The sequence below is a fragment of the Chiloscyllium plagiosum genome, unplaced genomic scaffold (genome assembly GCF_037043375.1).
Source record: "Chiloscyllium plagiosum isolate Xiang-an unplaced genomic scaffold, Cpla_swu_hap1 HiC_scaffold_25, whole genome shotgun sequence".
NCBI classification, from domain to species: Eukaryota; Metazoa; Chordata; class Chondrichthyes; order Orectolobiformes; family Hemiscylliidae; genus Chiloscyllium; species Chiloscyllium plagiosum.
This window is the reverse complement of record NW_028270163.1, coordinates 54,923,171-54,949,183: the sequence shown is the minus strand read 5'-3', so window position 1 is coordinate 54,949,183 and position 26,013 is coordinate 54,923,171. Positions and strand designations below refer to the sequence as shown.

General features: G+C 42.0%; 1 protein-coding gene across 1 annotated transcript in view; it reads right to left on the bottom strand.

Moving 5' to 3' along the window:
• ern1 (endoplasmic reticulum to nucleus signaling 1) overlaps positions 1 to 26,013 on the bottom strand; it is an 84,346-nt gene that overhangs the window by 11,527 nt on the left and 46,806 nt on the right. The window contains exons 10-19 of the mRNA XM_043715094.2: positions 25,664 to 25,823; positions 22,925 to 23,043; positions 19,279 to 19,464; positions 11,075 to 11,339; positions 9,594 to 9,684; positions 9,230 to 9,419; positions 7,810 to 7,909; positions 6,158 to 6,357; positions 4,651 to 4,798; positions 3,890 to 4,017 (exon numbers count right to left, since the gene is read on the bottom strand). Coding sequence (XP_043571029.2) covers positions 3,890 to 4,017; positions 4,651 to 4,798; positions 6,158 to 6,357; positions 7,810 to 7,909; positions 9,230 to 9,419; positions 9,594 to 9,684; positions 11,075 to 11,339; positions 19,279 to 19,464; positions 22,925 to 23,043; positions 25,664 to 25,823 — 1,587 coding nt within the window. The remainder of the gene's footprint in view (positions 1 to 3,889; positions 4,018 to 4,650; positions 4,799 to 6,157; positions 6,358 to 7,809; positions 7,910 to 9,229; positions 9,420 to 9,593; positions 9,685 to 11,074; positions 11,340 to 19,278; positions 19,465 to 22,924; positions 23,044 to 25,663; positions 25,824 to 26,013) is intronic.

The following is a 26,013-nucleotide window of genomic DNA, read 5'->3' as shown; positions in this document are numbered from 1 at the left end:
AAGTTGCAAGTACTGGATGGTGTCAAGACGGCAGCCTTGTCCTGGATGGTGTCAAGATTGAGTTCAGTTGGAGATACGTCCATCCAGACAAGTGGGCAGAATTCCATCACATTCGTGACCTGCAGATAGTTGAGAGGCTATAGGGATTCAGCTGGTGAGTTACGCCATGGAATTCCCAGCCTCTAACCAACTATTACAGGCACACTATTTACATTGCTGATCCACTTCAGCTTCTGCTAGCACCCAGGATTTCGATAATGGCAATGGCATCGGACATTGAAGGGAAATGGTTAGATTTTCTCTTGTAGATGGCCATTACCAGATCTTGTGGCATGAATGCTGCTTGCCACTTATCTCCCCAGGCTGGGGTGTGGTCCAGGCCTTGCTGTATATGGAGGCATGAACTGCTTCAGTATGAGGAATCATAAATGATGCCGAATATTGCACAAACAATGGTCAACATCCTGATTTCTGATCTGACAATGGAGGAAGATCATAAATGAAGCAGCTAAAAATGGTTTGGCATAGGATACTGGCCTGAAGAAGTTCTTCAGAGATGTCCAGGAGCCGAGATGATTATCCTCCAACAACCATAACCATCTTCCTAGATATATATGACACTGCCTAGTGGAGAGTTTTCCTAAATGATTTCCATTGACTCCAGTTTTGCTAGTGCTCTTTAATGGCACACCCAGTCAAATGTGGCCTTGATGTCAAAGGCACTCTCAGCTCACCTCGAGTTCAGCTTTTTTGACTATATTTGGACCAGAGTTGCAATGGGGTCAGGAACCTAGTAACCCTGGTAGAACCCAAACTGAGTTTCAGTGGACTCACTGCTAAGTCAATGCTATTTGAAAGCACTTGTCAACAATCACTTCCATCATTACAAATACATAAAGGACAAAAGGGTAACTAGGGAGAGAAAAGGGCCTCTCAAAGATCAGCAAGACAGCCTTTGTGTGGAGCTGCAGGAGATGGGGGAAGATACTAAACAAGTATTTTGCATCAGTGTTTACTGTGGAAAAGGACATGGAAGGTATAGAATGTAGGGAAGTAGTTGGTGACATCTTGAAAAATGTCCACATTACAGAGGAGCAAGTGCTGATGCCCTGAAACACCAATGTGGATAAATTCCAGGACCTGATGATGTTCCCTTGAACTCTGTGGGAAGCTAGGGAAGTGATTGCTGGGCACCTTGCTGAGATATCTGTATCATCGATATTCACAGGTGAGGTGCCAGAAGACTGGAGGTTGGCTAACATGGTGCCACTGTTTAAGAAAGGTGGTAAGGACAAGCCAGGGAACTATAGACCAGTGAGCCTGATGTCAGTGGTGGGCAAGTTGTTGGAGGGAATCCAGAGGGACAGGATGTACATGTCTTTCAAATGGCAAGAACTGATTAGGGATAGTCAACATGGCTTTGTGCGTGGGAAATCATGTCTCACAAACTTGATTGAGTTTTTTGAAGAAGTAACAAAGAGGATTGATGAGGGCAGAGCGGTAGACATGATCTATACGGACTTCAGCAAGGTGTTCGACAAGGTTCCCCATGGGAGACTGGTTAGGAAGGTTAGATCTCATGGAATACAGGGAGAATGAGCCATTTGGATACAGAACAGTCTCAAAGGTAGAAGACAGAGGGTGGTGGTGGAGGGTTGTTTTTCCGACTGGAGATTTGTGACCAGTAGAGTGTCACAAGGATCAATGCTGGGTCCACTACTTTTCGTCATTTATATAAATGATTTGCATGTGAGGTATAGTTAGTAAGTTTGCAGATGACACCAAAATTGGAGGTGCAGTGGACAACGAAGAAGGTTACCTCAGATTACAACAGGATCTGGACCAGATGGGCCAATGGGCTGAGAAATGGCAGGTGGAGTTTAATTCAGATAAATGCAAGGTGCTGCATCTTGGGAAAGCAAATCTTAGCAGGACTTATACACTTAATGGTAAGGTCCTACAGAGTGTTGCTGAACAAAGAGCCTTGGAGCGCAGGTGCATAGCTCTTTGAAAGTGGAGTCGCAGGTAGATAGGATAGTGAAGAAGGCGTTTGATATGCTTTCCTTATTGGTCAGAGTATTGAGTACAGGAGTTGGGAGGTCATGTTGCAGCTGTACAGGATGTTGGTTAAGCCACTGTTGGAACATTGCGTGCAATTCTGGTCTCCTTCCTATCAGAAGGATGTTGTGAAACTTGAAAAGGTTCAGAAAAGATTTACAAGGATGTTGCCAGGGTTGGAGGATTTGAGCTTTAGGGAGAGGCTGAATAGGGTAGGGCTGTTTTTTCTGGAGCGTCACAGGCTGAGGGGAGACCTTATAGAAGTTTATAAAATTCTGAGGGGCATGGATCGGATAAATAGACAAAGTCTTTTCCCTGGAGTGGGAAAGTCCAGAACTAGAGGGAATAGGTTTAGGGTGAGATGGGAAAGATATAAAAGGGACCTCTAAGAGGCAACATTTTCACGCAGAGAGTGGTACATGTATGGAATGAGCTGCCAGAGGAAATGGTGGAGGCTGGTGCAATTACAACATTTAAAAGGCGTTTGGATGGGTATATGAATAAGAAGACTTTGGAGGGATATGGGCCAAGAGTTGGCAGGTGGAACTAGATTGGGTTGGGATATCTGGTCGGCATGGACAACTTGGATCGAAGGGTCTGTTTCCGTACTGTACGTCTCTATGACTCCATGTTCCTGATGATTGAAAGCAGGCTAACGGGGCAGTAATTGGCTGGATTGGATTTAGTTTTTTTTCCTTTTGTCAATGGGACATATCTGGATAATTTTTTTCACTGCCACATAGGTGTTAATATTACGGCTGAGCTGCCGCAGGAGTGCAGCAAGTTCTGAAGGATAAACCATTGGTACTATTTGGCAAGTTGTTCAGGTTCTGTAAAATCATCACAGTCCCAGTGAACCATCGGCTGCTCTCTCGTTAGAGAGAAATGACTGGTAGTGGTTTAACGCGAGGGTCACCATACCTCATAGCAAGGAAAGAGGTTAAGAAGTCGAGTCAGTCATGGTAATCTCAGCCACTGCAGGAATCAAACCCATGCTGCTGGCAGCACAAACTAGCCAATCTTTGCAGTATCCACCGTATTCAGCAATTTCTCAATATAACACGGAGTAATCAAAATGGCTAAAGACTGGCACCTATGATGCTGGTGGCTTTAGGAGGAGATAACAGATGGTTCATCCACTCAACTCTGTTGTAGGATTACTTAGCTCAGTACTGAGTACTATAGAAAGGTTTTCCTGTCTCTGCAGTGTTAAGTGATCTCAGCTAGAGACAGTGGAAGCTCTCTGACTGGACTTCCTACACTCAACGTCAGGGAAGGAGGTGAAATAATAATTGGCTGATACTTCAGCTCATTAAACTGATGACAACACCCAAACTCTGGGTAAGAGCAGGTTTAAACAAAGCTCTCTAATCTCTAAGTTTGAAATAAATTTGATCATGACTGGAGGAAGTAGAGGAGCACAATCTGAGCTCCGGAAAGGAGATGGCAAGAAAAGAAAATGAAAATGTAAAAGAGAAAATTAAAAACCACCAATCTACAGATGCACAAGCAGACTGAACAGCCTTTGGATTCACACTTACAACAGTTAATACATAATCCCTTTAAAATAAAGATTCTTCCCTAACCAATAAGCTGCTCATGATGCAGCAAAGGAGCGAATTGCCAAAAACATCTACCCCTCTCAGACAGACAGGCAGGAATAAAAGTTTGAAAATGTAGGGAAGGCACTCCATAAAGGTACTTATCCCTTGCAAGTAATGTCTTCTAAATACTCTTTTCTCTTTGAAATCAACAGTATTAAGCATCTAGCAAAGAAAATTTGAAGACAACAGTGGAAGGAATGTGCTCATGCAAAGGAAAATAAACAAACCTGGAAAAACTGAAGCTGTTTCTCAAGACTCCAAAAGAAAGGATTTTTCAGCACACACTTTGCAGACGGACGTTTCTGTGGGTCCATGTTTATCATTTCCTTAATTAAGTCGTGAGCAATAATATCCGCTAGAAAGAGACAGAAATACACAACGAATGACAAGCTCATCAAGCAACAGTCAAACGTATCTGGCACGAGATTGCTGAAGGAAGGGATTGATCTGAATGCACAATTGAAGAAATAGAATCAGACCTTTCAGGTGTGCAGTAGGTGCAAATAACAACTAATAATGTTAAATTCGAAACTGAGATCTGCGATGCAATAAAAAGGTTAGTAATCCCTGGTTAAAATTTTCCCACTTTATACTGATGCAATGGAAATGCATTAGTCCAAGAATGTATGCTTAGGGTGATAGTTATTTAAGTGAAAAAAATGGCTGTTACTCTTTCAAAAGAACTTTTGTTGCTGACTAATGCCTGTTGTCTTGTGTAATTTTAAGCAGACCTGTCTAGAAAATTAATGCAATTCTTCCTTTAGTTTTAACAGAGGGGTGACAATTAAGCACAGTGACGCACTCTAATTCTGCTTCTGAGTAAGTCCAAATACTGACTGCATCAACCAGAATATAGAAAGTAACATTATCACATGATAAATCTCCACTGCCCTTGGCAGGAGGCGCGCGCGTGTGTGTGCGTATGTATACGTATATGTATGGGGGGGGGGGTGGTCAGGGGCTTTTTAAAAATCTTTTTAAAACTCACCATGTACATCACACTTTAAATGTTGAAGGTTACTGACACCCAATAAAATATTGGCTTGTCGCTGCAGAGCCTTTCCAAATGGGTGATTGCCTTCTGAAATCACGTAGTAGAACAAACAACCAGCAGAGAAAATATCCACTGCACATGTCTGAGGACAAACAAATAAATAATTGCTTTAAAGAATGAAACAGATTCAAATACTCTGTAACAACATGCTTGAAAAATTCAAAATCTTTCTCTGTTCAATTTCAGTAACCAGATAATCTTGTTCAATGCTGAAAACGGTTTGCTAATTAATATTATCATCAGTTTCTGCATTTCTCTCATTCGATATGGCTGAGCTACCCGCTATCTTGGAGGCAGCCGTTTTAAATGAGCTGAGCGGAGCTGAAATACCTTGATTAAAAAAAATAAAAACAGCAACTGCTGAAAATCTGAAATAAGAAAATGCTAGAAATATACAGCAAACAGACAATATCTGGAGAAAGGAACAACGTATTAATTGTTCAGTTTTAAATTTTATAAATTAAAACAGTTACATTTATGTCTTTACACAGTGCAGGAACTCAGGGAGAATCTGCAGTGCTTAATTAAGTCATCCTGAATTTTCAGATACACTGTATGTTGAGTGCATTGGGTTGTAGAATTGCTGACCAATGTCCAGCAATAAAATTTGATTTCCAGAGAGGGACAGAGACAGAATATTCTGGGGACATGGATTCAAAACCCACAAAGGCAGATGGTGAAATTCAATTAAATGAAAATCTGGAATTAAAAGCCTGCCTAATAGTCTAACCATTATCAATTGTCAGAAAAACCTTTTCAGGTTCACTGACTTCATCGAGTCATCCTTACTTGGTCTGACGAGGAGTGACTGGAGATCGAAAGTGATGTACTGGACTCTTAACTACTCTCTGGGCAATTAGGGATTCGCAATAACGAGCCAGCAAAGTGAACATCCCATTAATAAAGAAAAACACACAATCTCACTACCAAGCTCTAACATCAGTAATCAATTAGCCATGAACAAATTCATGATAAATATCTTACTAGCACTCAAATACAACAACCAGAACAAGTTCGCCAACAGATTGCTTGGATTCTAACTTTTAAAAAAATCTCAATCCTTTTGAGGAAAAGCGGCAGGGTTGATACCCTGAACAAGATAAAGTGGGGATTGAATCCTTTTTGCCTCTGAACCAACCCTGTGCTTTCTGCTTGTAAAAGTGAACAATGAGAATTGCATAAACTGTATAATGAGTAGCTCAAATGGGGGATATAGCCATCTTACCTTATTGATTACTGGGGATGTTCAAAAAATCTTAGTATAACAAAACAATTTAAACGGTCTGATGATGACGACAATAATTTTCCATAGGAGACACCAATTCAGACCACTCATGTTCCTGTACTCCAAATTATTCTTTCCAATTCTCTCTAGACTCTGGGAATTGGAAGCTATCAGAGTAACTACAACTGGCAGTGTCAGCCCCAATCGCTAACTCACCGGATTTGCCTTGCAATCTTCATTTAGCACTTCTGGTGCAATCCAACCTTCTGTGCCAGGCACTCCAGATCTGCGGCTGAAGCTGTGTCTGCCCACTGCTAGCTTCTTGCAAAGACCAAAGTCAGAGATCATGGCTTTCACTCTCCCATGGGCGTTAGGCATTGAGATTAAGATGTTGTGTGGTTTCAGGTCTCTGTGAACTAATCAGACTTTTGGACTTTAGAATCAAGTGACAACACAATGCTAAATAGTAGACATGATAAAGGTTCAGTGAAGTATTCAAGCCACACTTTTTTTTTCCAAAAGAACATTGTAGAATCAAGTTGTACATGGATATAGCAATGTAGTTTACAGGTCAAATAATTTAAAGAACACAACAAACTCACTCTAGTAGTTTGAGAATTTAAAATCCTGAAATGTAAAGAAAATGAGCATTTGCAAAAAAATTACTATGAAGTAATCAGACTGTTGTGAAAACTTAATTAGCTAATGAGTAACCAGTTGGGAAAGGAAGATACCACCTTTGCCTGGTCTGGCAGACGTGCAGGTCAATAAAGTTGTGTTGGACTCTCAGCTGCACTATGAAGTCAGCCGTATCAAACTCTGCCTATGTGTCAAATGTCAGCCTAGCCAGTAATACTCACATGAATAAAATTTTTAAATGCCACTTGATACCAGCACAATTATACCAATCTGCAGTGACTTGTGTCAGAAAGAATAATGAATAGACCACATAGGAGATCCCATGCTAAAAGGTGAGGGGCTGATAGTTGCTTTTTGCAGACTTTGTACCACACAATACCAACTGCTGAATACAGTTACATCACTTGTCACAGTGGCATGTGAACTTCTGACATTTGCCTGGACTGCTGGCTCAAGAATAATTAGACAACTGCACCCACTTAGAGTTAACATTTTATAATGCTTGACACTGAATCTGTTGCCTGCTAACTTGTAGGAATGTTAGGCAAGCACATCTGAATCAACAGTCCAATAGTTCCATTACTGCAAGGCAAACGTTTTTGTTCCAATAGTGGACAAAAGCATTAATGCACAACAGGGTTGAAATTCTTACACCAGAAAGACTCCATGTTTGATTCTTCATCTGTTCTCATTTCAGATTGAGTAGACAAGTTGGAATACTCAGAAGGTTCTTTCTACTGACTATGAGTAGTTCCTAAACATCTTTTATGTGACACAGAACTGCAGCTCAGCTAAAATATTGTGCACAATTTTTACAACAGTTTTATAATTTAGAGATCAAAGCATAGAACGTGCAGAGTAAAACTTACAAGGATAAGAATACTGAACTTCCAACATAAGGAAAATGACTGAGGGTTAACCTCCTAGAGGTCTGTAAAATAATGAAAGGGTTTGGTCAGGTAGAAACCAAGAAAATGTTTTGCTTGTAGAGGAAATACAGAACTATGAGCCATAATCAGGATGGTATCCAATAAGTATAACAGCGAGGCCTTTGGGACCATACGGACTTCTTGAGTTAGACTTCTACAGCACAGTCCAACTGAAACTACAAGACTGAGGAGGCTGCATGTGAGTATACCACAAAGGCTGAATAAAACAGCAACATATTGATTGTACACTGCTGTGCGTGTCAAGGACATTTTAAATTGCTGAAGGGAGTTGCTACTTACCAATATTCAGTGAGTGCAGATACGCCAGGCCAGATGTGGTTTGTTGAAGCAGAGGAATAGGCTCCAGACCATGGCGGTCAAAGTCCTTTTGCTCAACATACTAAAAAAAGAGCAAAGAGTCATTTCTGAAAACATTAGAAGCAAAAAGTCACATAAACCAAAACATTTAAAGAAAATCTTGGACTTGTGGAATTTTTTTTTAATCACCAATGAAACTTCAGTGGGTCCAATAAACTAGATTGTAATGTCATTCCTGCCTCTCTAATCCTTTGGTGGTTCTCTCCTTGTTTGCTGATGTCATTCACCTTGCTCACATTGCGGCTTTTCACAGCATTTTGTTTTAGCTCCTCATTTAACTGTAAAATTGCTATTCATCCTCATTGAAGACAGACAGACAAGTGACTGTGGTAGGCAGCCCTAAAGGACTGAATCTTTCACTTGATGCCTCCTGAGTTGTGAAAGAACGTACGTGTGGAACTGACTCTGCAGTTCCAACCAGTAGTCTTTCAAACTCAGTCCCAATAAATTTTGTCCACAGCCAGTAACAGTAACAAGTATCAAGGCATTTGCAGAGATCTAGGAGAAAGTGAGGACTGCAGATGCTGGAGATCAGACCTGAAAAATGTGTTGCTGGGAAAGCGCAGCAGGTCAGGCAGCATCCAAGGAGCAGGAGAATCGACGTTTCAGGCATAAGCCCTTCTTCAGGAATGAGGAGGGTGTGCCAAGCAGGCTAAGATAAAAGGTAGGGAGGAGGGACTTGGGGGAGGGGCACTGGGAATGCAATAGGTGGAAGGAGGTTAAGGTGAGGGTGATAGGCCGGAGAGGTCGGGAAGAAGACTGCAGGTCAAGAAGGCGGTGCTGAGTCCGAGGGTTGGGACTGAGACAAGGTTGGGGGGGGGGGGGGGGAATGAGGAAGCTGGAGAAATCTGCATTCATCCCTTGTGGTTGGAGGGTTCCTCAGCGGAAGATGAGGCGCTCTTCCTCCAGGCATCGTGTTGCTATGGTCTGGCGATGGGGAAGGCCAAAGATCTGCATGTCCTTGGCGGAGTGGGAGGGGGAGTTAAAATGTTCAGCCACAGGGCGGTTGAGTTGGTTGGTGCGGATGTCCCAGAGGTGTTTTCTAAAATGTTCCGCAAGTAGGCGGCCTGTCTCCCCAATGTAGAGGAGGCCACATCGGGTGCAGCGGATGCAGTAAATGATCTGTGTGGAGGTGCAAGTATGGAAGGATCCCTTGGGGCCTTGGAGAGAAGTGAGGGGGGAGGTGTGGGTGCAAGTTTTGCATTTCTTGCGGTTGCAGGGGAAGGTGCCGGGAGTGGAGGTTGGGTTGGTGGGGGGTGTGGACCTGACGAGGGAGTCGCGGAGGGAGTGGTTTTTCCGGAACACTGATAGGGGAGGGGAGGGAAATATGCAGAGATCTCACCTCCTGCAGCGTAGCTGCACAGAGCTCAGTGGCTATGTACTGGAACTGACGGTCCTTCTCTGTGCAGAAGTAACGAATTACATTTGGGTGCTCGTCAGATTCACGAAGCAGCTGAACCTCACGGTCGGCAAAACTGAAGCATTCCGGCAAAATCCTTTTCACTGCAACATATCGATCATCAAATCTGCCCCTTGAAAAGGCAAATTAGCAAAGTTATCAATGGTCAGAGCTTAAAATGGAATCAGTTTCAAAGTCAGATAAGAAGTAAGAAAGCTGCTTTCACTTCTCTATACCTCAGGAGACAAAAAGAAACATTTCTCCTTCAGCTATTATAGTTTATATATAATGAATGAATCAAACCTACTTGAACACAATAGTTCCTTCAGCACCATGTCCCAGTACATCTTTTGGATGAAACAAAATTTTTCCAACTCTCACAATGTCAGAATCATCATCTGAGGAACAGGGGAAATAATATAAGGCTAAATCAAAAATACTGCAGATGCAGCAAATGTTAAATACAAAGAAATTACTGGAGAAACTTAACAGGGGAGGCACCATCTGTGGCAAGAGAAACAGAATTAACATTTGTTCCATTGCTGACAAAATTTCAGTTTCTCTCTCGACAGATACTGCCAAACCTGATGAGTTCCTCAAGCGCTTTCTGTTAATCAGATAAAGTTGTCATAGACAGCATGAAAACAGGCCCGTTGGTCCAACTAGTCCACACCGACCATGTTCCTAACTGAACTAATGCCACCTGCCTGCATTTGGCTCATATCCCTCCAAACCTCTCCTATTCATGTGCTTATCCAAATGTCTTTTATAACTGTGTCTGCATCCACTACTCCCTCAGGCAGTTCATTTCACACACAAACCACTCTGTAAAAAATGTTGCCCCCATGTCGTTTTTAAAACTTGCTCCTCTCACCTTAAAAATATGCTCCCCAGTTTTGAATTCCCCCCACCCTAGGGAAAAGGCCCTTGCTATTCACCTTATCTACACCTTCACGATTTTATAAACCTCTAAGGTCACCCCTCAACCTCCTACACTCCAGTGAAGAAAGCCCCAGTCTATCCAGCCTATTTTTAGAACTCAAATCTTCTATTCCTGGCAACATCCTGATAAATCTTTTCTGCACCCTCTCCAATTTAATAACATCCTTCCTGTAGCAGGGCGACAAGAGCTCACCAATGTCCTGTACAACCTCAACATGATGTCACAACTCTTTTACTCTGAGCAATGAAGGAATGCCTTATCCACCCTGCCTATCTGTGCGTCTGTTTGAATGAGTTTTTATATATCACGCTAACTTCATAATTACTGTTAGATGCCTTGAAATCATCCCTACTCCAGAAGATAGTGACTGAATTTCTCTGAATAACAAAAGAGCTTTAACAATGGAATTGGAATGCATTTTGAGGAGACATGAGAGACCAACATGTTTTCCTGCACTGCTTCAGTTTATCTTTCCTGAGCACAAGTGAGGTACTGATGGGCTGACCACTTAGTTATGATGTTGCTGACATTAGATGTGATCAACATCTGTCTCAAAATTCTTAAAGAATATTGAACTGTGCACTTGAAAAGCTCCAGTCAGATAATTGCTTCTTTTTGTTTGCAAATTACCAGTTTGGTGGCCATTCTCTATTTATACAGGAAGGAAGGTCTGAACTATGGTTTCAGTACACAAACATTGAAGAATATGCATGAGATAGGTCAAACTGGATGAGACTAGTTTAATGATAACTAACAGTAAAACAGGACAGCCCTTCTCTACTTTTATTCCTCTAACCTCTCGATCTGACATCCCTGCCTTCCCACCTCAGCCAGCCACACTTTACCTCCATCTTCTTGTTCTGTCGCTGAGCTGCCAAACTCAGAGATGGAATGATTAGAGTACAGTGAATGGTTCGATACTCGTGGAGATGCACTTGGTGTGTTGGTGCTTGAACTCTCGGTTCGCAATCTGGATGGTTCCAGGAAGTCCGATTCTGGTCCCAGAAGAGGGGGTCGGAAAATAAGCTGCCGTTTCTGCATTAGTTCCAGCCTTTCCTCCAAGTGCTTTTGAAACTGTTGATGTTGCAACTGTTGCTGCTGTTGTACTGTCTAAAAAATATATATTTTAGTAATTTTTGCAGAAAATGCATTGCACATGATTTTTTAAAAACACTTTAGCTAAACGTACACTAGTTGAGCAGATTCTAACCAGCAAACCTTGCCCTGACTTACCTGTATGACCCACACTGTGATAGTTTTTTCTTTTTCACATCCAGATCCTTAACTTTACGTTACACAGAATTACCATAAGGCCATAAGAAATAGGAGTGTAAGTACAGCCATTTGGCCCATCGAGTCCACTCTGCCATTTAATCATGGCTGATGGACATTTCAACTCCATTTACCCGCACTCTCACCGTAGCCCTTAATTCCTTGAGAGATTAAGAATTTATCAATCTCTGCCTCGAAGACATTTAATGCCCCGGCCTCCACTGCGCTCCGTGGCAATGAATTCCACAAGCCCACCACTCTCTGGCTGAAGAAATGTCTCATTTCCGTTCTAAATTGACCCCCTCTAATTCTAAGGCTGTGCCCACGAGTCCTAGTAACCCTGCCTGACGGAAACAATTTCCAACATCCACCATGCATTACCTTGTAAGTTTCTATTAGATCTCCCCTCAACCTTCTAAACTCTAACGAATACAATCCCAGGATCCTCAGCCATTCATTGTACGTTGGGCCCACCATTCCAGGGATCATCCATGTGAATCTCCACTGGACACACTCCAGTGCTGTGGTGTAAAATTATGTCCCAATACATGTGTGAATCATAATGTAACACATGTATTGGGCCAAGCAGTGGAATGTGGTGAAAGGGTTAAAATTGTGTCCCAATACATGTGTGAATCTAACCGAAAATGGAAGGTGTCGCTTAGTCCCGTGTGAATCTTATTACACACCTTCCCTTGTGAATCTTCTTATCTGCATGTGACCAGAATGGAATGTGTTTTTCAGCCTTGCTCTGCTGTTCACATGAATGTTTAGATCTCGAAAAGAGTATATCAGCTGGAAAAGTCTCCAGTTCGGTAGAGTCTGCTCCGGGGTTGCGTTTAACCGCCGAGCGTGGGTTGTTGGCAACCGCTCTACGAGAATTGACGGCTCCCAGTTCCGGTAACACGTAGAGTGAGTATAAACCAGACCCGTTGTAAGTACGAGACCTGGTTGTGGCGACGCTGCGGGGAATAAAACACTTATATTCTAGCAGACTCGCCTCTTGGCTGTTTGTTCTGTGTCAGACTACTTTCCTGCGAGCCTGGTCCTTGACCTTGAGAATTTTTTAAAACAAGTGCCAGTATGTCCTTCTTGAGGTGTGGGGCCCAAAATTGGACACAATATTCTAAATGGGGCCTAACCAGAGCCTTATAAAGTCTCAGTAGCACATCACTGCTTTTACATTCCAACCCTCGAGGCAAATGACATTACACTTGCTTTCTTAACTATGGACTCAACCTGCAAGTCAACCTTTAGAGAATCCTATATGAGCACTCCCAGATCCCTTTGTACTTTGGCTCTATGAATTTTCTCGGTGTTTATAAAATAGTCCATGCCGGTGTTCTTTTTTCCCAAAGTGCAAGAGCTCGCATTTGCTCACATTGGTCTAAGAGATGGCTGATGAAATTCATTCTCTTAAATTGTCTAAATGTTTCTGTAGCCTCTCCACCTCCTCAGAACTACTTGACTGTCCATCAAATTTCATATCATTGGCGAACTTCGCCAGAATGTCCCCAGTCTCTTCGTCCAGATCATAAATGAACAGCTGCGGCCTTAACATTGAAACCTGCAGGATACCACTTGTCACCAGATGCCATTCTGAAAAAGAACCATTTATCCCAACTCTCTGCCTTCTGTCAGACAGCCAATCCATAATCCATGCCAGTAGTTCACCTCGAACACTATGGGCCCTCACCTTACTCATCAGCCTCTCGCGAGGCACCTTATCAAAGGCCTTTTGAAGTCTAGGTAGATAACATCCCCTGGGTTTCCCTGGTCTAACCTACTTGTTACCTCTTCAAAGAATTCCAACAGGTTTGTCAGGCAAGAAGGGCCTGTGCCCGAAACGTCGAATCTCCTGTTCCCTGGATGCTGCCTGACCTGCTGTGCTGTTCCAGCAATAAAGTTTCAACTTTGTCAGGCAAGACCTCCCCTTACTAAATCCATGCTGACTTGTTCTAATCCGACCCTGCACTTCCAAGAATTTAGAAATCTCATCCTTAATGATGGATTCTAGAATTTCATCTACAACCGAGGTTAGGCTAATCGGCCTATAATTTTCCATCTTTTGTCTTGATCCTTTCTTGAACAAGGGGGTTACAACAGCGATTTTCCAATCATCTGGGACTTTCCCTGACTCCAGTGATTTTTGAAAGATTATAACCAATGCTTCTGCTATTTCTTCAGCCCACCTCCCTCAGAACTCTAGGATGTAGCCCATCGGGGCCAGGAGATTTATCAATTTTTAGACCTCGTTACATGAGGTAGCAACAGATCAGAGACACAGCTTACATTCTAAAGAGACGCCCAGCTGCCTTATTGCAATTCACCCTAGTAATGTATCCATCTGCTCCTTCCTCCGTCATTGGCTTACTTAGATTCTTCTCAAATGGATCCATGCCTTTCCCTCAATCACTCCTCCACCTGGAGTTCCTCAGTTTTCACAATGTTTCCTTTTAAAGAATAGATACCAGACTTTTTCATTTCCATTTTATAACCAGAGGTGATTCAAAAGAAATTTTACAGCTAAATTCACATAAGTTGCAGCAGATGTTTTATTTTGTTTTTGTTACAATGGGACGATCTGATCTGGAGTAAAATAAGTGATTTCATGGAATTCAACTTTGATCCTTTTTAAATCTAAAAACATTAAGGAGTCAGCAGTGAGAAAAGATAATTTTGTCCATCAGATTTGTTCCTTCCCATTCCATCCATTAATAACTCATTTATTACTAGTCCCTTACTTATCCCCAATAGAAACAAGTGCCAATCATTTTGATAAATTCTTAAAGTGCTTTGGACAGATCACAAAAGTTTCCTATTTCATCAGAGCAGCTTCAGCATCTGTAGCAAATTGGTCTTTACTTCATTTATGAGAACTGTTCCCAATAGAAAAGTTGAGACAAGAAAGGAAATGGAGACATATTTATCACTGGAAACTGCCTAAGTAGCTCTGAAGAAGTTACAGTGGATTTGAAATCTTCAGACCAGCCAGACCTGCTGAGTTCCTCTAGCATTTTCTGTCTTTGTTTCAAACAGCCCACGTGCTCATTTTCTTTCCCACTCACCATTGATCAGTATGGGGCAGCCCTGTATACAACTTCTAACACTGGAAGAACGTTTCAAGTTTGACCCATGCCTCAGACTATTTACTGCCATGTTGCTCAGAGATTTCTTTCCAGCGATTCCTTCAAGAGGCAAAAATGTAGGTGGGCACACTGGAATTTGCCAGAAGACTTAGGACTATTAGTACACAAACTCTGATCTGGGGTATCTTAATAGAAGACAGAAAATAGGCAGAGGAATAGGCCAATAGGCCCTTTGAGCAAATTCCACCACTCAACATCCAACTTATAACCTTGTCCTCTAAGCATTGTCAATGTTAACCACCTTACCAGGAAAATGCAAAATGTGACAGATTCCCTCTCAGGAATGAGGAAAAAGAAAAATCAGGAGCCACTGCCAAGACAGAGGGCAGTAGTGATAAATGACAGAGGACAGCACAACTGAGGACAGCATCACAGAGGATCCAGTGTCAAGTTTATTGGAAACACATTTGTATAAAATAGTAGATGAAAAATGGGAGAATTTTAAATGGGAGAATTTTAAAAGGGAAATGAATAGGGTGAAATATAGTTATATACCCATGAGAATTAAATACGGGGTTTACAAGGCTACACCCTAGATGACGAAAGATATTGATGAGAAAATAAGGAAAAAGGGAGGTATATGATGCACAGTGGAATAATAAAAGCAATAGAACATCAGAAAAAAGTATTTTGAATTCAGGAAAGAGGCTAAGACTAGAATAAGGTAGGCTAAAAGGACGACTGAGAAAAGGATGGCAGGGTGTGCTTAAACAAACAGTGAAATGTTCTTCAAACATATTAAAAGCTTAGTGAGGCATAAGGAACAAACAAGGTAAGCTGCCCACTGAAACAAAGGGAATGGCAGAGGTACGAACTGAACACTTTGCTTCTGTCTTTATCAAATTAGAAAATGGTGACAATAGCCCAGTTGAAAATGTAGGTGTTCAGCAACTGAGCAGTACAGTGATAGATAAAGAAGAGGTGCTAAAAAAGCTGGCAGCACTCCAGGTACAAAGAAAAAAAAATCACCAGGCACAGAGGGATGCATCCAAGATTGCTGAAAGGGGTAACCCAGAAAACTACACACTTGTCAGCTTCACCATAAATAGTGGGAAAACTGATGGTGACTATAATACAGGATAATATACACATTCACTCAGAAACATAAGTTAATACTTGACAGTCAGCGGGGGGGGAGGGGGGGGGGGTCCTGTCTGACAAATCTGAGTTCTTTGACAAGGTGACACAGGTAGTGGATGAGGGTAGTGCTGTGAATGCTGTATATTTGGACATTCAGGAAATACTTGATATGATGCCACATGATAGGTTGGCTGGCAAATGTTTGGGATTGATGGATCCTTGGTAGCATGGATCAGAAGTTTGTTAAAAAGATAGGGAACCGAGGGCAGGTATGGATGTAGGTTTGCTCGCTGAGCTGGAAGGTTCATTTCCAGACATGTCACCACATTACTAAGTAACATCTTCAGTGAGCCTCCGGGCGATGCACTGCTGATAATTCCTGCTTTCTGTTTATAGGTTTGGGTCGTTAGGTCATTTCCCGTGGTGATGTCATTTCCCGTGGTGATGTCATTTCTTGTTTTATACCATGTATTCAAAAAGAATGGGTACCCAACGAACACAGTCTGCTGATTTCTCAGCAATAAACCCAAACAAGCAGACAAAACAAGTCCAGAAACCCTAGCCACTCTCCCCTACATCAAAGACATCTCAGAAATGACTGCCAGACTACTCAGACCCCTTGGCATCATCATAGTCCACAAAACCACCAACACACTAAAACAGCAGCTAATTAACTTGAAAGACCCTATACAGACAACAAGCAAAATTAATGTCATTTACAAAATATTTTTCAAGAACTGTAACAAATACTACTTTGGACAAACAGGCAGAAAACTAGCCACCAGGATACAAGAACATCAACTAGCCACAAAAAGACATGACCCTCTCTCACTAGTATCCTTACACAGAGATAAGTAAGGACACCAATTCGACTGGGACAGCACATCCATCCTAGGACAAGCCAAAGTGAGACACGCACAAGAATTCCTAGAAGCATAGCATTCCAACAGTAATCCTGTCAACAAACACATCAAGTTATACCCCATCCACCACCCCTTGAGAAAAAGAACAGGAAATGACATCACCAACCGAAAGAAACGCAAACATATAAATAGAAAGGAGGAATCATCAGCAGTGCTTCGCCAGGGGCCCACTGAAGACATTACCTAGTTGGGTGACGAAACGTCTGAAATTGAGCCTTCCAGCTCAGCGAGCAAACCTGCATCCAGAACCTCAACCTGAGCTACAAATCTTCTCAAAACTTGCTAAAAGGGTAGGTATAGATGGGGATTTCTCAGACTGGATACAAGTTGGAAATAGTCTTCCAACTACAAGTGTGGGGTCCTTGCTCTTTCTGATTTACATAAACAATTTGGAGATGGATGTACAGGGCAAAATCTCTAAACTTGCTAAGCTAGGAAGAATAGTGAATTGTGAGGATGACGTTGAGCAACATCAGAAGGACACTGACAAGTTGGCCAAATGGGCAGACACCTGACAAATGCAGAGAAATGTGAAGTAATGCATTTTGGTCGAAGAAACATGGAGAGACAATATAAGCTCAAATGGTACAACTTTGTAGCGAGTACAGGAGTAGACAGACCTAGGGGTTCACACATTTAATTCTCTGAAGGCTGGCAGGCAAGTTGGAACAGTTAAGGCAGCTTATAGGATCTTTAGGTTTACAAATGGAGGCATAGGATATAAAAGCAGGAAAGTACTGCTACATTTCTAGAAATCATTGGTCAGACCACATTTTGAATATTATGTTCCATTCTGGGCCCTTATTCAAGGAAGACTGTTAAAGCCCAGGAGAGTTCACAAAGGAGAGTTACTAGAATGCTACCAGGAATGAGAAATTTTAAATACATGGAAATAAATAGTGGCAAACTGATGGACAGGATAATATATACATGCACTCAGGAAAATAAGTTAATGCTTACTCCCCTTGGTGCAGAGAAGATTAAGAGGTGACTTTATCGAGGTGTTCAAAATTATTAGCAATTTTGGCAAAATACAAAGGATATTTTGCTTCCACTAGTTAGTATGTCAGTAAATAGGGATCACAATTTCAAGACTGTCAGCAAGAGAGCTAGGACTAAAATAAGCAGAAACTTCTTTCTGCACAGTTGTTGGGATTTGGAATGCGATGTGTCGAAAAGTGGTGGAGGCAGATTCCACAGGAGGTTTCAAGAGAGAGCTGGATACATATTTGAAAGTGATGAATTGAGAGGGTTACAGACATAAGGCTGGATAGCGGAAATAGCGGGGTAGCTCTTTTAGCAGCAGGTACAGACAGGAGGGTCAAATGGTCTCCTTTTGTACATAATATTCTATGATTCCATAATAGTATGTTCCAGGATAGCGGTGCAGTGAGAGTAATGTGCCAGTCTGACTTGATGCAAAGGAAGTGGAATCCCTTGTGCTAATTACAGGTTCAGATGACTGACACAGCAGCAAGGGTGGGCACTGCTGCACGCAGAGATCAAACAGATGCCCATGTGGGAGCTGAAAGCTTCGGACTGCTCCAAACAGGTTTGCTCGTGCTACTTCCAAGTAAGTAAAGAACCTACATTAAACAAAACGCTGCTCATATATTTCACAATTAAAAACAAATGCGATTCATTGAAACAATGAGCAAGAGGGAGCAAATTTCATCATCAACCCAACCCTAGAGCAGAAGGGAAAGTGATAGAAGGTAAAGCAATGCAGATCCTTAAAATCTGAATTAAAACCAAGAAAACCGGCTGCTGGAATACCTTATTGCAGGTTGAGCAGCATCTGTGGAAAGAAACACAGTTCACACTTCAGGCCGAGCTGAGCTTTCATCAAGAACCGCTGAGCAGTGTTGCTGCTGATGCATAACACCGCAACAGAGTGAGTCTCATTGGGAAAATATACCAGCAGACATGCTTCAGCAATGAAGTTACTTCAACAAATAGCTTAATGATTAAGCAAATAAATAGACTGCCTGGTGTGTAATGAATCACACCAAGCATCAGGATGGCAATTAATTCCTGCTCTGTGTTGGTTTCAGTTGATGCTGCAGCCAGTGCATTACTTTGGGCTAACAGAACTCTGTCAGAACAGTTACTCCAAACCGTTCTTGGGAGAACATCCCTAAAATCCTAGATTGAGCTCAGCTGTGTAGCTCGAGAACACACATGACCCAAACATGCATGCTGAAGCAGCCCTTGGCCAAGAGCTCCCCAGTGAACAACCAGCAGTGGGATTAGACACAGCAAATAACAGCCTGACTCTGGAATTCCCTCCCAAACCCTTTGCACTAATGTTTCTTTAAGATGGTCTTTAAAACCTCTGAGCAACATTTAGCCTTCTTCCCTAATGTTGTTTTCTGGCTCAATGTCAAATCTGGTTTGATAATTACCTCAGAGATAACCTGGGATGCTAGGCCACATTTGCGGCACTGGCCAGTGAATAGATGGAAAGCTCTGTCAGAATTAAGATGTTAAGACAATAGATGCATTAAGTACCAATGAGAGCAAATGACTAAAGAATGCTGCCTTATCAAACACATCTGATCCCAACCAATTCCCCCATGCAATCATCCATCATTTTGGTTCACTGAAAACTTTGGTGGCCATTACCTTAGGATAGGTGATAACAAAGGCAACCCATCCTGCCAGCAGAAAGGTGCTGAAGACAATCGTAGCCATGTCTTTCAACACAGAATCCACAGGAGCTTCGAGCTTGGGTTGCGATTTGCTATATTTTTCTTTAAGGTCGTTAAGAATATCAAAATCTTCAGCAACTTCATCAATGTTTGGGAAATGCTGAAAGGAATTTTTTAAAAAAGATTAATGCACAGAAATTGATGTTTTCTTCAATCTGCACAAGCGCATTTTACTTGTTTCGTGCACATTTAAATACAATGCCCTCAGTCCCCCATTTACTCTCCACTTCTCATAGTTGTCCTTTTATCTGTTGTGTCACAAATTAAATTCCTGAGCCTTTCTGTACTTAGAGGAATCCCTAGAACTATAACTCACTGCAAACTCATATTCAGCTTCACCGAAATGCAATGGACCTCAGGTATTAGACTTGGAAGTAGGCGAGCACTTTGGTGATAGCGATCACAATTCTATTATGTTACTTTAGTGATAGAAAGGGATAGGTATCCACTAGGCAAGAGTTACAGCTGGGGGAAAGGCAATTACGATGCGATTAGGCAAGATTTAGGACGTATAGGATGGGGAAGGAAACTGCAGGGGATGGGCACATTAGAAATGTGGAGCTTATTCAAGGATAAGCTCCTGAGTGTCCTAGATAAGTATGTACCTGTCAGGCAGGGAGGAAGCTGTAGAGTGTGGGAGCCGTGGTTTACGAAGGAAGTGGAATCTCTGGTCAAGAGGAAGAAGGCAGCTTATGTTAGGATGAGATGTGAAGGCTCAGTTAGGGCACTTGAGGGTTAAGAGGTAGCCAGGAAAGACCTAAAGAGAGAGCTCAGAAGAGCCAGGAGGAGACATGAGAAGTTGTTGGTGGACAGGATCAGGGGAAACCCTAAGGCTTTCCATAGGTATTTAAGGAATTAAAGAATGACAAAAGTAAGATTAGGGCCAATCAAGGATAGTAGTGGGAAGTTGTGTGTGGAGTCAGAGGAGATAGGGGAAGCACTAAATTAATATTTTTCGACAGTATTCACTCTAGAAAACGACAATGTTATCGAGGAGATTACTGAGATACAGGCTACTAGACTAGGGGTGGGATTAAGGTTCACAAGGAAGAGGTATTAGAAATCTTGCACAGTCCGAAAATAGATAGGTCCCCTGGGCCAAACTGGATTTATCCTAGGATCCTCTGGGAGGCCAGGGAGGAGATTGCCGAGTCTTTGGCATTGATTAAGCGGCACGGTGGCACAGTGGTTAGCACTGCTGCCTCACAGCGCCAGAGACCTGGGTTCAATTCCCGCCTCAGGCGACTGACTGTGTGGAGTTTGCACATTCTCCCCGTGTCTGCGTGTGTTTCCTCTGGGTGCTCCGGTTTCCTCCCACAGTCCAAAGATGTGCAGGTCAGGTGAATTGGCCATGCTAAATTGCCCGTAGTGTTAGGTAAGGGGTAAATGTAGCGGTATGGGTGGGTTGCGCTTCGGCAGGGCGGTGTGGACTTGTTGGGCCGAAGGGCCTGTTTCCACACTGTAAGTAATCTAATCTAATCTAATCTTTAAATCGTCATTGTCTACAGGAATAGTGCCAGAAGACTGGAGGATAGCAAATGTGGTTCCCCTGTTCGAGAAGGGGAGTAGAGATAACCCTGGTAATTATAGACCAGTGAGCCTTACTTCAGTTGTTGGTAAAGTGTTGGAAAAGGTTATAAGAGATAGGATTTATAATCATCTAGAAAATAATAATTTGATTAGGGATAGTCAGCACAGTTTTGTGAAGGGTAGGTCGTGCCTCACAAACCTTATTGAGTTCTTTGGTCATCTTCTCAAACAGGTAGATGAGAGTAAACCGGTTGATGTGGTGTATATGGATTTCAACAAGGCGTTCGATAAGGTCCCCCACAGTAGGCTATTGTACAAAATGCAGAGGAGTGGGATTGTGGGAGATATAGCAGTTTGGATCAGTAATTTGCTCGCTGAAAGAAGACAGAGGGTGGTGGTTGATGGGAAATGTTCATCCTGGAGTCCAGTTACTAGTGATGTACCGCAAGGGTCGGTGTTGGGTCCACTGCTGTTTGTCATTTTTATAAACGACCTGGATGAGGGCGTAGAAGGGTGGGTTAGTAAATTTGCAGACTAAGGTCGGTGGAGTTGTGGATAGTGACGAAGGATGTTGTAGGCTACAGAGAAACATAGATAAGCTGCAGAGCTGGGTTGAGGGGTGGCAAATGGAGTTTAATGCGGATAAGTGTGAGGTGATTCACTTTGGTCGGAGTAACCGAAATGCAGAGTACTGGGCTAATGGTAAGATTCTTGGTAGGAGAGAGATCTCGGTGTCCAGGTACACAGATCCTTGAAAGTTGCCACCCAGGTTGACAGGGTTGTTAAGAAAGTATACACAGTGTTTTAACTTTTATTAATAGAGGGATCGAGTTCCAGAACCATGAGATTATGCTGCAGCTGTACAAAACTCTGGTGCGGCCGCACTTGGAGTATTATGTACAGTTCTGGTCACCGCATTACAAGAAGGATGTGGAAGCTTTGGAAAGGGTGCAGAGGAGATTTAGTCGGATGTTGCCTGGTATGGAGGGAAGGTCTTACGAGGAAAGTTTGAGGTACTTGAGGCTGTTTTCGTTGGAGAGAAGAAGGTTGAGAGGTAACTTAATAGAGACATATAAGATAATCAGAGGGTTAGATTACAGGGTGGACGGGGAGAGCCTTTTTCCAAGTATGGTGACGGTGAGCACGAGGGGGCATAGCTTTAAATTGAAGGGTGATAGATATAGGACAGATGTCAGAGGTAGTTTCTTTATTCAGAGAGTAGTAAGGGTATGGAATGCTTTGCCTGCAACAGTAGTAGATTCGCTAACTTTAAGTACATTTAAGTCGTCATTGGACAAGCATATGGACGTACATGGAATAGTGTAGGTTAGATGGGCTTCAGATTGGTATGACAGGTCAGCGCAACATCGAGGGCTGAAGGGCCTGTACTGCGCTGTAATGTTCTATGTTCTATACAGTAATACCTACAACATATGGGTCAATTTACATACAAGGACTCAAAACCTCCCTCCATCAACTAACGTCAGCCACTAGATAGAGCCTGAGCAATGTAAAGCAAAGCAAAGGGGAGAGTAATTTTTTTTAAATATTATATGTTTTTAGTATTGAGGGCTGTATTGTATTTTATAAGTTATTCTAGCTAGGAATGTAAACTTGAGTACATGGCTCTTATAGTATTTAAATTTACAATTTTTGTTAATCTCGGCACGAAAATGTCCCAAAGGAAGCCAACACACTCTGGTTTAAACACTGATTCCTATGGGAACCTATGATTCACTTCAAAGTTATTTACCCAATGCCATAATTTTCAAGAACACACCCACAACTTTAAATGAGGCCCGTCTGCACATTGTTTAGGTAAGGATATTGAGAGATATGGAATAAAAGCAGGTAGGTGTAGATCAGCCTTGATTTAACTGAATGGTGCAGCAGGCTTGAGAGACTGTATGGCTTCCTCTGCTTTCCATGCTACACATTTTAAAAACACATCTGCTTTTGGATCTCATAAACACGGTTTACAAGTCACAGAGTGTGTAAAATGAGAGAAAACACAATTGAGATATACATACATCTTCAAATATTTCATTCTGAGGGCTAGTAGCAATTACATCGTCTGGAATTTTCTGCACATTCTCAGGAAAATGATTAAGGATCTTGGTTTGGGCTGCTAGTGGCATTTCATGGTGCCCTGAAAATGATAAATCCACAGCTCAGCACAACTGAATTAGCAAATGACAGACATCAGGTTGCAACATAAGCAAGTTGTTCAGTCCTAAAGTAATCAAGAAGTTTGCAGATGTGTGCTCCATGATTGAAATGCATCATCTTTTCAGGTGAGACAAAAACTGGCTGTGCGGCTGACAGTGAAGAGAGAAGCTGTAGACTATGAGGAGGTATCAATAAACTTGTCAGAAAACCAGCAAATGGAATTCAGCCCAAAAACGTGAGAGATGATACACTTGGGTAGGTCAAACAAAACAAAGGGATGCACAATAATTAATGGGACCATACAGAGAGTTGTACAGCACATGAAAGATTCTAGAGCGCACACCCATAAATCCCCAAAGGTAGAAAGACAAGTTGATAAAGTGGTTAAGGCAACACATAGAATACTTCTTTTATTAACCAAAATATTGATTATAAGAGCAGGGAGGTTATGCTGGGGCTATATATAATGCTAGTTAATGCCAAAACTTTAATATTGCATACAGTTCTGATAATCTCAGTGTAGAAAGAATGTAATTGCACTGGAGGGAGATTTATGAAGATGCTGCGAAGTCAGGAAAATTTGCAGCTAAGAGGAAGATTGGATCGGCTGGGGCTGTTTTCCTTGGAACACAGGAGACTGATGGAGAGATGTAAAAGGTTATGAGGAGCCTGGATATTTTGGGGGAAGGACATATTTGTCCTGGCAGAGGAGTCAGTGACCAAGATGAACTGAGTTAAAATAATTAGCAGAAGATCTTTTCATCCTGACCTGGAAGGGCTATAGGACAGAAATTCTCAACACATTTATGAGGAATCTAGAACTGTACCAGGAGACCCATAATCTGCAAGGACACTGACCAAGTGTTGGGAAACTGAACCAGGTTGGCTGGTTCTTTTTCAGGCGGTGCAGACATTAACAACTGCATGGTCTCCTTCTGTCCAATACAATTTGCCACATTTTCTAAATATCTGAAGAGGAGGACATGGAAGAGGACGATGAAGTGGCAAGTATGTGAATTGCTCCTTCGGAGGCCCAGTACACAGACAATAGATTGCATGGCATTCCATTACTGCAACCATCCTATGACTTTATGAACAGAATACTTGCCCATATTACAGTGCTTCTACCACAAGCAGAAACTATTTACAACTTGCCCTATATTGGACTATATTATTGTCACATCAAAACCACACAACATGTTACGTGATCTCAGGAATAGTGAGGAATCTCTGCTTTCTAATAATCCAGTACCACGTAAATCAGGACCAAGTTTGTTGGGTAAGTTTGTTAGCCCCAATTAAATCAGCTGCAGAACTTTTCTGACTTCATTAGTCATCACAGCAAAATCTAATAAACTGCCTTAAAAACAAATTAACATTCAAATAATATTAGCAATTGAATGGATTTTGCTTTACCTCTGGGTTATTTTTCTCTTGTGGAGGGGGGGGATGGACAGCTTAGACTGTAGAATGTTTCACTGTAATCACAGGGTTTTCTTGCCCCTTGTGTTTGCCAGAGCTCCCCAATCATCAGGACATGTTACAAATGGGGTACAGTGCTTTTTGATCAACACTTTTACCACCACCACCACCACTATTTTACTCTCTAAATTGTTTTTCTTTCTCAAATACCACTGAGAAGCATTGTCCAATTAAAACAGTATGATCTTTGTGATATCAATTCAACTCAGCTGATAGGAGCTTCTTGCAGCTTTTCACCCTTTCAGCATGTACATAGAGCCAGGTCCCAAAGATGAAATGATGCTTTGCTGAAAGATCTGCATTACATTCACCCAGAGTAATCAACTTCACGTTTCCACAACGAAAATATTTTGAAGCAAGTGACATTGGAGTGAGTGGAGCGAGAGAGAGAGTAACTATTTCCTAAAACATCCCACCCTTAAGGTCATGGTCATTTTTAATATATTTTCCTTGTAATTTGTTATTTTAAGTCCATGTTCCGTCTTTTGTTTGTTGCACTGTGCAGTTCCTTTAGCATCAGCAGATGCTAAGATTACATGCATCGTAAAGGGCACAATGGTTCCTAATGCAGGCTAGAATATGGATTTAAGTGACTGTGTGGTTCCACATACCCAATGATTGTGATAAGTGCTTTTCTTGGCTAAAGTTATTTTCTGAACTGATGAACTGTTGCTTACTCCATCCACCCAAATGGAAGACTATATTCTTTTTGAAGATCTACAGACTTGAGGTAAATATAATTTTCATTTACATCAAATCCCAACAAGATTGCAGAGTTTCACTCATCCAGTTCATGTTGCTGCTTATCCTCCATGAACTGCAATTCCAATCCCAAGTATACATTTCCCTTTATGCCCCCAGTCATTCCCACATCCACTTATTCATTTGTTCTGGAAAGGCAAGGCACTGTGCAGGTAAGGCTTAGATAAAATTTTCATTCTTTTTTTCATCACTGTTAAATACATTCCCTAAGAGCCCCCTACTGATACTCACATTCCTGGGGAATCCCTGCCAACACCCACATTCCCAGGTACCCCCTAGACTTTGCGCTGGTGTTTTGTTTGCAGCTGGTTCACGCTGCCCACTAGGGGGCACTTCGACACCATAGTTACTCTTACCGATCAGAAACCACTGATTTCTCAGGTAATCAATTGTCTTCGAAACTCCTGGTGTGAACTTAACATCAATACTGGGGGTGGTGTCACACTCGCCACGATCAGAGATGGTAATACGTTCGGTTTTGGGACCTTCAAGTAATGGGAATGCACTACCTCTTGGCTGTGAACACAAAACCCATACTATAGTTATTGGAATATGTTGTGATTACATATAATAATGCCTGTACCCTCTTGAATCCCTACACATTCTTCAAGCACCAAATGCAAGCACCTTGTATCCTCATTAGAGTCAAAAAAGGCCTTTCTAAACAAAGGAGTTACAGTCACTTTAAAACTGTAAGGGGAAGGGA